Raw genomic sequence first — 13340 nt, forward strand, 5'->3', positions numbered from 1 at the left:
TGTGTGTGTGTGTGTGTGTGTGTGTGTGTGTGTGTGTGTGTGTGTGTGTAGATTGCTTTTTCTCTTCATGGACTCTTACCCCTGACCAAGAGCAGATTTAAGCAACCCTCTCAGTTCTCATGGAGCTTTGATTTCCATTCTACTGGCAGTGATGTGTTTGTATCCCTATCAGACCCAGGATTTCTGAGAACTGTAGATTTTGATTTAGATTGAACTCCTTTGCAAGGCATTGTCCTATCTAATGTTGTCTTAAAAACCAGCCAGCCAGCCAACCAACCAATATGTACTACTTTAGTGAGAGTGATAGTTTTCCAGAAAGGCAACCTTGTTGTGGGAAAGATGAAGGTGAATATGAGTCATTGTGGAAACGTACAAATTGCTTGTTACTAAACAGATATCTCAGTGTCCCAGGTATTCTGCTTAAGTACCAAAGAGAAAACTACACATTTCCTGCCTCAATAAACTTGGATTTTAATTGGATATAAGTTTTTAAAAATTTCTTACTGGTATTTGATTATATATGTTAGTGCTTTTTAAAAATATCTTTCTGGTCTGTTATTAACCTGTGAACTCTTTGGGAGACAATAGGCCAGACAGATTAAATGCCTAGTTTTAATCTTTATTCTGTATGTGTTTATCACATTATTCCCGATTGGCAAAAGAGGAACCAAGTAGGCCAGAATTATGTGGCACAAACGAATGTTTTCTGAGGCTATAGCCATGGCAAAATTACACTCAAGCCAGGAAATGCTGATAATCCTAACATAATAGCAATAGATTTTTATTACATTATTGATGAACTTTAGGTTTCTTAATATTGATATAAAATAGAATAATGATATTTTTAAATTTGTTTGGCTAATTAAATATGTGTTTTGTTTTACACTTCTCTGACATTTGGGAAAGTGTTGCTCAGAACACTTCAGTTTCTGAGATCTGTATATTGCTGAATCCTAAGTGAAAGCATGATTATTTTTAATGAATTTTGGTGTAGCCGTTACAATTCTGTAAAATTTTGAATTTTTATTGAAAAAATTTCTATTTTTATACAGCATTTGTAAGTATAAACAATAGTTTTATAGTTCTATTCTAGACAGCTGTTTTAATAGAAGTGGATTAGTCATACAGTACATTTGAATAAAATATTTTTATAGATCTCAAATATAATTTAGCAGTTAGACAATTGATTCTTTTGGAGGAATAAGTAAATAGACAATAGTGTGTATAGGAAGTGTGTGCATGTTTGAAGTATTTACAGCAGAAGTTTTAAAACACCTTGGTAGAGAAGGAGTTAACAGGTTAGCTCCCCTTGGTTGCTCTCAGCATGCTTTCTTGCCTTTAGATGCTGAAGAGATGATAACATTGGGCCCGGACATGCCTGTGTGGAGGTTAGGGTACTCCTGGGGTTTTTGCAGCTAGCTGTGAAGCAAGCTAGAACTTGCTCATCTCTGAGTTCCTTGTTTTTCTTTCAACCCTTTCAGTGCCCTGCAGGAATCATTAAATCAAAACTTCATGCTGATCATCACCCACCGAGAGGTCCAGCGGGAGTACAACCTGAACTTCTCAGGAAGCAGTACTGTTCAAGAGGTGAGTTCTGTCTCACAGCTAAGGAATAAAGGTAGCTCATTATATAGCTCACATTGACCCTGTTAAAGAGGCTTATCTGTTCTGTAGAAACTCTTTATGTTTCATTATTGGGTTCTTTATTTTTAATTAACTGGAGTATTAATGATTACTGTAGATACACTAAATGACTTGACCTAAAAATACAAATGTTGTAAGTGGGAGCTCTTGATAATTCTTAAAACACTTTGCTTAAAACCTTGCTTATGAACAATCTATTATTGTACAAAATATTTCATGGTTTTATAGTAATTATTTAAAATACTTTCCTGGGAATTGTTGGCAACATTCATTGTGGAGTGTTACTGTTTTACTTGAAAGGTCACTCTCAAATGTGTCATGTGTTTATATTGTGTGTGCTTCTGTTTTAAACAGGAGTTTGAAGAGGCTTTTCTTAAGCAGCTCAGTCCTAGCTTTGGGCAGTATTCATAAGGTGTTGGAGACTGTCATTTAGCTCAGACTGTCTGAATACTGTCTATGTGTTCTTCTGTGTGGCCAAGGAGGACCACTGTCTCTGAAAAGTACTTCTCCTATGAGAGAAGAGAAAAGGTACCTTCTTGGAATGTTCTTGGCCCCACCCATCCAAAGGCCAGGATTTCTCTGCGAAGGGGTGAGGAATATTAGAGGCTTTGACAGGACTTCCATGCTTAGAAACAATAAAATAGTGACTGTTTCATATTAATTTTCACAATTTATAAAAGTTACTTATATTTTTATTACTGATTTTTTAAGAGACTAGATCATGCTAAATCTTGGATTACTACACACAATTTTAAGACCACATTTTTTAAAATAATTAGTAACATCTTGAAAGAACAAGTAATTTTTTTCATTTTATGTAATGACTACTAATTATTTTACGTGTTTGATTAGTGAATTTTTATCCTTTGAATTTGTCATAAAGAACTCACTTTTCTAAGTTTATTTTCTTCATTGATAATGTGAATAGCTGTTATATAACTAAATATTGACATTCAGCCTTTTCTCTGAATTCTTCTAAATTCAGAGAAATTTCTTCCAAATTCATCCATTTATTTATTTGAATTTTCTAGAATTTTATGCTTGTACATTGCCATTTCATTTTTAACTTTTATAGTGGGTATTTCTGCTCTAAATTTAAATTTTTAATTTTTTGCAAAGTCATGGCTCTGCAAGATTTATTATAAAATATTTGAAGACAAAATTTAAATTACGTATGTGAACATTTAATTAAACTAGGGAATTTAGTTTCATAATCCGTCCGCTAAGCAACAAAGCAAGATAATAGGAGCTAAATTTTATTCTCTTGGTTTATTTTTTATTTGAAAAGGAATATAGTGCATTATAGATAAATATAGGACTGTGTTTCTGCATGAAATTTTTATAGCTAAAATTTTGTGTGTAGTTTCTCCCAATCCCAAACCCCCTTGCATTGCTAGTTTAACTAATTTGAGTGTGTTTCAACTTTCTCCCACAAGAGGGCAGAAAGGACTATTAAGCTGATAGTCTAAAAATGCCACTCGGTGTTTTCAAATTAGCTTCTCTTATATTAACAAAAAGGAGCATAATGGCCAAGTTATTGTTTGATTTACAGATAATTGGCATATTGCAGCGAGGAGACTTAATTTCACCCTTTTAAATTAAACAGGGAGATTTAAAAAGACATAAAATATTCATTAATGTTCGGTGATTATAAAGTAGTGGCATATATTTATTTTGCCTTTATTACTGTTTCGATGGGAAAATACTGCAAATATTTCCGAAATCGAGTTGGCCATACTGACAAGTTGAAATGTTTAAGCAATGTTAATGCAATCTGCTCACACCTGATATCCTATGCAGAATGATTCAAAATGACTACATTAATTATTAAAAGAAATACTTAAAATTCTGTAAATGTGCCATTGCGTGCCACAGTTGGCTGAAACTGTTCTCGGCTATATTATTTAGATTATCAAATATATTTTAAGTGTCAAGGACTTGAAAACATTGAAATCCTTTTCTTACCATGTTCTAAATGCCTTTTTAAAAATGCTCCAGAAACTTTTTTTTTTTAATGACAGATATTCTTATGTATTTCCTAATAATAGTTTTTTTTCCTTTTTTTAATTTAAAATAATATTTTGAAATGCTGGTTATTAAGAAAAAATATTGTATTTAATGAAAATTGCTTTTCTGTGAGTAGACAGTTCGACGCAGGTTGCTTTATTTTGTGTAACTTTGAGAAAGGTTGTGGAACAACTGGCTGGGCATAGCTCCCTGGCGCTTCCGTGGACCTATGGGATCCTGTGCTGAGGCTAGTTCCAGGAAGGAAAGGTGCTCCCTGTGGACAGCCATACAACTCACAGTGCCTTATTTCTTGCTAAGCTACTGTAAGTCAGTTTAGATGCACTAAGTACTTGAAACAATTTGTAGCTCAGTGTTAATATACTACTTTTGTTTTTAATGTGGACGCCTGTTCATGTCCTGCATCCTCAATTGCAAATTAACCTGTCACCAATTTCAGAAATCTTCATTCAACAGTAAGCCCAGAAAGAAATTGTGACCGCTAGTTATGTATGTATATATTATGTATATTCACACACACATGCACGCGCACACAGAAGACAGTTTAAAGGAATCAATTAAAAGCATCTGATCATTTTTCCAATAAAGGAAATTATTTTTATTTCCTAGGTAAAAGCGCTCTTAATGTTTTGAAAGTCTTGAATTTCTAAAAGAAAGTGTTTAAAGTATTTTTCACGCAGAAAACTATTAAATGATTAAGACTGACATGGGCACCGATTCTAACTATTAATTGAACAAAATAAATCATTGAAAATACCGATTTGGAGAATAGTGCTAAGATGCAGTTAGGATTTCAAAAAAGAATTCCTAAGTAACGTGGTCTAGCGCATTGGTGATGATAAACTGATGGTGTACAAGTGTTTGCTCATCCTGGCTGTGACTCTTTTCCTTTGCGTTCCAGCTGAGTGCTTTTGGTTTTCATTCTGTTCATGTTTTAAGCCTTTACAAATTTTTCCAGTTACATGTTTTATGTAAGGACATGGCAGTAACCTCTAGAGATGGCTAGAAGAAGAGAGTTTCAAGTGGTTATCAAAAGTAAAATTTTTATTCTTTAATGATCACACAATACCTCGTAAAATTATCAAGTAATAATATTGTAATAATACTGTGACAGCCCCAACTTTCTTCAATTTGCACCCTAAATTAATACTAATCACATTTTAAAATATCAAAATTCCTTCAATACTTAAATAAGCCTATCTTATTTTAATCAGTTCTCTACTTTTGAGAATTCAGTTTTAAACAATTAATTGTAAGGATTCTAATAATTTAAAAATCTTTGGTTTCAAATACGCTTGGGGTGGACTAACACAGAGAAGAAAGACTGATTTGCCTCTGCAAATCCTAAGCCCAGGTGTGGAAAAGGATATACAGTCCCTGAAATCAAGCCAGCTTTTCCTTGGAAACTGATTCTTTGTTGTCTCCCTTATTATTGCGAAAGCCTCTGTTAGGCAAATATCTCCTTTTTTTTTTTGGAGCTGCCATATAAACTTAAGAAACAGACACCTGACCTGAAATAACAAAGATAAGAAATATAAGTATTTTTAATGCAGAATCATGGAGTATTACTTATCGATTACAATGAGAGAGAAATGTGATGAATAGCTTTTAGAATTATTTAAATCCTCTTCCAAGTTTCACTTTACCCCAGAATTTTCACTATTCTTACTAATGTTGATTTAGTTCTTAATGGGAATGAAAGGGGAAAATTGACAGCTTACAAAGCCATATCTCACAGGGAGCAAGTAGCACATTTCACTACTCGCACCATGTTATACAAACTGATGATTAAGTGGGAAGCCAATTGAGGTAGAATTGGCATCAAGGAAGTAATTTAAGTAAATCATACCAGTTCTTAAAAATAATTGTGAAATCACGATGTTAATTTTGATTGTAAAATTTAAACCGTGTGCTATTTTTGTGCGTGTTTGGTCTGTCCTTGGTGCTTTCTAATTTTGACTAATAATGTGTGTTTTGGACTGCTGTTTAAGGCTGGTGGCCAGTAACTGTTTTGAAATGTTTAGTGCTTCACAAATTATATTTAGTGGGCAATTTTCTAGTAGTAAGTAGATTATAACTTAACTGTTGTATCCTTTCTTTAAATGTTTTGAGGTATTAGGCGCCTTTTTTGGGGGGGGGGTTGTTTGTTTTCCAATATGGGGTGGTGGGGCTTGTGGCAAAGAATTGAAGAAAGTGAGGTAGCTGAGAATGTTCATATGCAAGAGGGTAAATTAAGTTGTGTGCTTACTTAATTAAAAGTTTAAGTGGTTTGTTTTTACTGCAAGATAAATGGCATATATTAGCTCAATTAGAATGAACAGCTTTAATTAGCATATATCATCTTTACCAAAAACCTAAAATAAAAATGACATCTTAGTAAGAATGAAAGATTGTGATTTTATCAACCAGGCATGAATTCAAGACATTATTCAGCTTCCAAAATAGGAGACTATGATGTATATATGTTACTGATTTCAGATTGCATTTTAAAACAGGCTTGTTGAATGGTACTGCTTCTAATGATCAGATTATCTTATTGGAATTTTCTGTGTTTCTGTTGTATCCCTTAGGAATAAATTTAAGTAATATTTATGGTGTAGCTATTTGGAAATGATAATAGTTTTCTTATTCTAGAAATATATTACATTAATTTGGACATTATTTAATAACAAATATATTTATCTGTTTCACAAATAAAAATGAAACTTTCTTAGAAATGAAAGGTAATGTTTTAGCCCTTTGTTACTTAAGATACTTGTATCCTAACAGCTTAGCCTATATTATATTTATAATCTGTGGTTTGTGTGTTGATAGTTTTGAAATGCCTAAGTGAAGAGAAATTGCATTCAGTTATCAGAAAGTAATAAACCTAAGACATTTTTCTATGCAAGAAAAGGCAGAGAGTAAATAATTGCGCTGGTGACCAATACTGTAATAATCCTGTTTTACAATATGCACTTGACAGGTTGTAATAGTGCTAATTGAAGAGACTAATTCACACTTGCTTCATTCCATTCAAAGGCAAAAGCAGCAGCTTGTTTTGCTTTTGACCAGATGGTCCTCATGAACACCTACTGTGCACTTTAAGAGCTTTACGAGAATTACAAAGGCTGGGGCTGCGCTCGACTCCAGATGATTTGAGAAGGGGGGGGAACCTCTGTGCTCAATGGATTTGCTGCAAGTAAATTAATTCTAGTGGACCCATTACATACAGAGCCCCCTTTTCAAAGCTCTGAGCCTCCTCGCCTGCTCTGTAGCAATGAGAAAGAGAAAGAGAAAGGCAGATTACTGCAAACAGAAATAAAAAAAAGGGTATGAAAGGGAGAAAAGAGGCCTTGAAGCCTTTCATATCATTTGAGTTTTTCAAGTGCGTTATTTTTGGGGAGGGTGGATGTATGAAAAGCCAATTGGAGGTTTTTTTGTTTTAAAGTGCGCTATTTAAGCACCATGAGTATAAACGCAAGAGCAACAGTTGACTGAGTCGACTGTGGTGAAGCTTTGTGTCCGAGGATGAATCACATTCAGTACATTCAGCTCTTTGTGTTTTAACATGAATGCAGGGTTAGTTTCACAAGACTGTGTCTGTTTAGGATAATTATAATTTAATATTTTCCTTTCATAAAGTTATCACTGTAGATGTCTAAAATTTTAATCAAAGCAGATTTTGTACATTGACTTTGAAGCACCCTGACAGTTTAAAATTCAAAGGAAAGCTTTTTTAGTTTTCAAAAGAAAAGAAAGGCTCATTCTAATGGCATTGAAGCAGAGATTATTATAACTAATTAGAAGTCACACATCTGTTAGCTTTTGGTTTGTGATTTATTTATGTATTTGTGAGTAAAACATATACTTTAAAAGTACATTGCCATTGTAGTGAACCGAAATGATAAAATGTGCTTAAAAAGGAACTATTTACTTAAGTGTTTTAACAAATTTCTACAGTTGCATAACATATATAATGAAGTAAAGGTGTATTGAGTATGAATCAATGCCACATGATTAATAACCTTAGCCGAACTGTATTTTCAAACAAAATATATTCACAGTTTTGTTAGTATAATTCTGCCTATTCAGTAGTCATGAAATATTTAACAAATGTAGCTTTTTTTAAAAAAAATTATAGTTATGCCTTAACTTTCAAGGTATTCATCTATAATACTGTAATTTGGAATGCTATATTTTCTTATGACAAAGTATGTAGGTAATCTATATATTGACACATTTAAAAATACGTGCCCTTTGTTTTTGCTTCTGATGAGATAGCCTCTAAACACCTCTAAACTTACACATTTCAGTCATTTTCCTCTGGTATATTTTAATGGCATGGATTATCTTTGTTAACTCCTTAGTACTGACTTTATTTGAATTTTCTAATAATAGCTACAAACAGACAAAATCATATCAAGGGTATAATTGTAAATGGTTCATAGTCTTTAAGTTTGTAATGCTTTCATAATGCTGGAATTGATGTTTGAATAGACACAATATACTAGTAAGTATGCTGTTTATGTTTGTGTTTTAGTAATATGCTTAGAAAATAAAATATAAAAATGTAAAACTAACCACAGAAATTGTTTTACTTTTCAGAATCACAAAAATTTTATTTCTCAGACTTTCAATTGAAGAGGATAGCACACCCTCTTTGGTACTTGAAATGAACTTTATTATTGTGGTCATTTCTTTGGGATTTTTGTATTGAAATTATACACGGTAAAAAGGAATTCCTCCAAACCTTCAACTAACAAGCAGCCAGTGAAATTTGTAAACAAATAGGTGTTAATGAATTGGTATCCTTAGGGAGAAAATAGTTAAAAAAATGGATTAGGAAAGAAAAGGAACAAAATTAAAATAAATAAAGGAAAAGGTCCTGGATTTTTTTTTTTTTTAAATTGTAGATAAAGTGGAACTGGTGTTAGAGCCAGAACCTTAGTTAGCAGAAGTGGTTTGATGTGACTGTGTAGTCATTTGCTTAAGGGCCAGTTCTCAGCCACAGCAGAGACAGTGATTGATAAATAAATACAGGAAGAATTTATTTCAGCATTAATCCATTACCCTTCGATTTCTGAATATCACCTCCTTGTGAAAGGCCGCAAATTTCATCATCAACTTCTGTAGCACCACACTACTCAAGATGAGAAATCTTTTAACATTTAAGTCTGCTCCAGCCATGCAATAATATCCCATTCTTTGCTCTTCCTTCTGTAAAAACAAAGAGCCAAATAAAAGCCACCAAGGATTAAAGGATGGGTAAATAAATATAAAATGTTCATAAACTACCTATGTTTATGACTATGACTAGGTATATTAAGGTAAGTTCTACTTGTAGAAAATAATTTCCATATACATCTTAAGAAACCAACAATTATTTGGACAAAACCTCCTAAAACATCAGGCTATGATATTTTTCTTTCACTTAATATGACTCAGCTGTATGTAGTCAAAGAATTATTCATTTCCAAACATCAGTCTGAATATACTTTGAGAAAAAATCTGCTTAGTTTGGAATTTTATTACCCTCAATATGCACCCGCCCCCTTTTTAGGGGGTGGGGGGAGACTTTAAAAGCTTACAGCAAACAGTGTATAAATGACAAAATGTATTCCTGCTTTGTGGTCATTGCGTGACCAGACAGTACAGCACTGGATTGTCCTGGGGTTTTACAGCTGCAAGGCAAAAGCATCTGTTCGCTGCAAAGCCGTCATTGTGTAATTCTGACACTGACTTTTCCATGCATCTTGTACCAAGCACTGGATTAGATGGTGCTAGGACGAAATGTGTTTTAAGTTGCTCCTAAAGTGCAGCTGTCCCTGTATGTGGCCTTGTAGCTTAACCAAAACAGACAGACGTAGAATCAATCAGAATCTTCTTTGTGCAAGGTCACTCAATCAGGCTAGAGAACCCCAGAGGAAGAATGGAATGACATTGTTTATTGTGAATAACTGTAAAACCACTTTCCGTGCCCATTTGGTGGATAGACAAGTATTCTGTTTCTACTTAAGGGCATTACAACCTTTATTAAATATTTAACTTTTAAAAGTGGGTGATAATGGTTGAGTATTGAGAGTAGTCTGTAGATTAGTTATTATTCTTCCACAATATTTTGCAGGAGAAATGGTTCAGTTTATTGGTCTCTAAGTCTCTAAACCAGTAATTGACTGAAAATAAAACTCATTCTAAAATCACTCAGCTAAATTCTTGAAAAGAGGACATTTTTATAGAATGATAATTTTTCTTTAATGTTTCAAGTGAATGAAAAATGAAAGAGCACTCTACTTCCCAAGTTTCCTGGGATTGTGTGAATTTCTACCCAGCTGGTCCAAATTGATTGATACAGGGCCAAATATTTGTCTGCCTACATTTCAAAGTCTATAATTTGCTAATGAATTGTGGTAATAATCTTTCATCATACATGAAAGATTTAGCCAAACAATTTGCTAAGTATGTATTTTGATCATAAGATTTTTGGACGGACACCAAGCTTTACATCTAGTTTACAGCTAATGCATGGGGGTAGAGGGAGGCCAATTGGAAAAATAATTCTGAATATGGACATTGATGGGAAAAGATGAAGGAAAAGAAGGTACTTTGCAAAAGAATAATGCTGGGAAAGTCCTATGAGAGAGAAAAACAAATTATATTTGGACCAACAATACAAAAATTGGATTTAAAAAAATGCCAGCACACTTTTAACCTGCAGTGTCCAGAAATGTTGTATGCAGTGTAGAGTAAGACAAGGATATTCTCCCCTTGTTTCTACTACAACTATTCAGTGCATTGATTATGATAAATTTCATAGAAACTTGGTATTAAAAATGTCAAATGTTTACAAATCTTGAATAATTGAAGCCATAACACTTAAAAGCAGGGAGTTGTATGGGTAAGTTAAAAAAACAAACAAACAAACAAACAAACAAACAAACTGATCTGATCAAACCCCAGAAGAAGCTCCTGAAATGACTACAGGCATTCAGAGAACAGTTTTTCTTCCAGAACAAACATTGTGCGAAGGACCATAAGGTGTGTCCTTTCTGGAAGGATAATGTGGCATTTAGTAACTTCTGCTTGGTGGAGATGCAGACCAGACTTAATGTTTTGGTAGTTGGGCATAAAATGTACTGCAGAAGAAGTCCAGGATGGCCTTATGAAGACGGCAAGAAATTGTGAAAATAAGTCTCTTATAAGTATTAAATTTCCCTTTCATTGATAGCAGTCAGTAGGGCCATGAGTTCTTTCTACTTGACTGATACAGTTTAAAGTGTTTTTATGCTGTCTGCTATGGGAATATTAAATAGTAACATATTTTCCCTTGCCAGTTATTTGTTTCTTAGGACTCCGTTCCATAGTAAGTAGTTTTAGAAAATTAAATGTGAAATAAGGTAATAAATAAAACACTTTGTCCTGTAGAGAGAAAATACCTTAAAAGAGAGTGAGATGGACTTTTATTTTTATAGATTTTAAAAATAAGTACTAGAACATTTTATATGCCTGCTGGACCTCTTGAATATGTACCTTCACAGCATTCATTTGTATAATTATCTTTCTATTTTTTGTTAAGATTAATAAATCTAAAGTGGAACCACTAGCAATCTTGAAATATTTAGAAAAAAATATATATATTTCTAACCCCAGCTTTATTTTACATGAATTGAAATCTTTTTGACACATTTTCATCAATTTAATGTCATAATTTTTGTGGGCATATTGGTGTCAGATAGTTACTATAGCAAATGATAATAAAAAAAATCCTTTGTCTTCTATTTTTATTATAGAAAGTCTTATAATCACCATGGAGGAAAAGTAGCATGAGCATCACACTTAAAATAATATAGTTAATTATGCAATAGTGAGGCTTCTGAATTTTTATGAGAACTCAGTTTCCAAAGCAAGTTGCTATAGATTTATATTATATTCAGACTTTGTTATTGGTATTGAAAATAGTCTTGTACATATTATTATCAAAAGCACTTAGAGTTATATGCCTGTATTTATGTGATGAAAATTTATCTTGAAAGAAGTATGTTTTCTATGTTACTTATTATCATCATCATATAATTTAAATCTCAGGTCATTTATTTTGAATTAAATCTTGTTTCCCTTTATCCATCATATTGTAAAAAGGGAATTTTAAGAACGTGCATTTCTTGTTCATTGTATTATCTTGATAATAGAACACGTGTACATACACGGGGGTCACTAAAGTATCAGAAACATAGTACATATTTTAAGGATACTCCTGTTTAATGCTAATTTTAATTTCAAATGTTCATTTTTATATGGAATGGAAGAAAATGGAAAGGATATTTGCAAAATGAATGTAGTTTATGTACTAACATATGTACATGTCATAACTCAAAGCATACTATTTCATTCTACTTTACAGCTGAATAAAAGTCTATGATTTATATGTAGTGCACTCTTTTTATTCATTCATGCTGTCCATATGCTGATGGTCATCTAGGCTGAACTGTAGCTTCTGAATAGTACAGCAGTAAACATGGATGTTCCAGTATTTCTGGTATGCTGACTTAGAGTCCTTCATTTATTTGCCCAGGATCCTGACACATCTGTCAAGGATCAATATGGCTGTTCTCATTTTGCTTCTTTGAGGGGCTTCCACATGACTTTTATAGTGACTGCGTAAGTTTACATCCCCACAAGTGCTGTTGTCTGTGGAGTTGGGCCATTGTTCTTGTCACCATTAACAAGTTATGTAATGTTCTTCTATCCTTGAGTGACTTGACTTTCACGTTTCAGTTTTAGAGTTTTCATATGTGAAATAGTAGCAACTTTTGCTACCAAAAATAAGTTTTAAACCTTTACGTATGTGTCTGTCTTCTCTGCTTCATTGAACTTTTTATACTGTTAAGTCTCAGCATTTCTACATTTCACCTATACTTGTTTTTTTTTTTTTTTTTTTGGTGTGTGTGTGTTTTGAAAAATAGTAGCTAGCTCTGGAGAGAGGACTTATTGATAGAAGCAACTGATGCTCTTGCAGAGGACTCAGATTTGATTTTTTAACACTCACATGGCCGCTCACAATCGCCTGTCAGTCTATTTCCAGAAAGGATATCTGCTGCCTGTTTCTTGTCTCCTCAGGTACCAGGCACACACGTGGTGTGTGTATATACACACAGGCAAACACTGGTATACATAAAGAAAATCTTTGCAATTGATTTGCCATCCCATTGGGCCTAAAGTGGTATTTCCATAGTATTTTGGTTTGCATTTTTTTTAATGGCCTATTATAGGAAGAACATGGGGTTTGTTGGACATTTGTATATTTATGTTGGGGGCATATCTAGTCAAGTACTTTGCCTGTTTAGGGGAGGGAGTTCTTTTTGGAGTGAGATTGTGATTTAGTGATGGTGACTTGAGAACTTTGTGAGTTCTGAAAATAGCTGAATTGTGTACATAAAAGTAAAAAGTAAATGTGGAATACCAAGGGCATATGAGAGAGCTACACTAACAAAATGTAAATTGTCCAAAAAGGAAGATTAGCGCAAACACTAAAGAGTTTCAGGTCACCAGTGCTGGCTAAGAGTTTAATTAAAGACAGTATCTGGGTTTCCTTTCTATGGAGGTAAAACTGGAAGAAGTCTTCAACTTAAAATTATTGAGCATTACAAAGTTTTTGGACCCACAGGTCATAGCATTTGGGCTAAATATATGAA

At 33.3% G+C, this 13340-nt stretch overlaps 1 protein-coding gene across 1 annotated transcript in view; it reads left to right on the plus strand.

Annotated features, from left to right (window-relative positions):
• Positions 1 to 13340, plus strand: part of Faf1 (Fas associated factor 1) — a 284522-nt gene that overhangs the window by 85609 nt on the left and 185573 nt on the right. Inside the window, exon 7 of the mRNA XM_055629006.1 lies at positions 1482 to 1587. Within this exon, the coding sequence (XP_055484981.1) occupies positions 1482 to 1587 (106 nt within the window). The remainder of the gene's footprint in view (positions 1 to 1481; positions 1588 to 13340) is intronic.

Source organism: Psammomys obesus, unplaced genomic scaffold (genome assembly GCF_907164565.1).
Source record: "Psammomys obesus unplaced genomic scaffold, mPsaObe1.curated_primary_1811, whole genome shotgun sequence".
Lineage (NCBI taxonomy): Eukaryota > Metazoa > Chordata > Mammalia > Rodentia > Muridae > Psammomys > Psammomys obesus.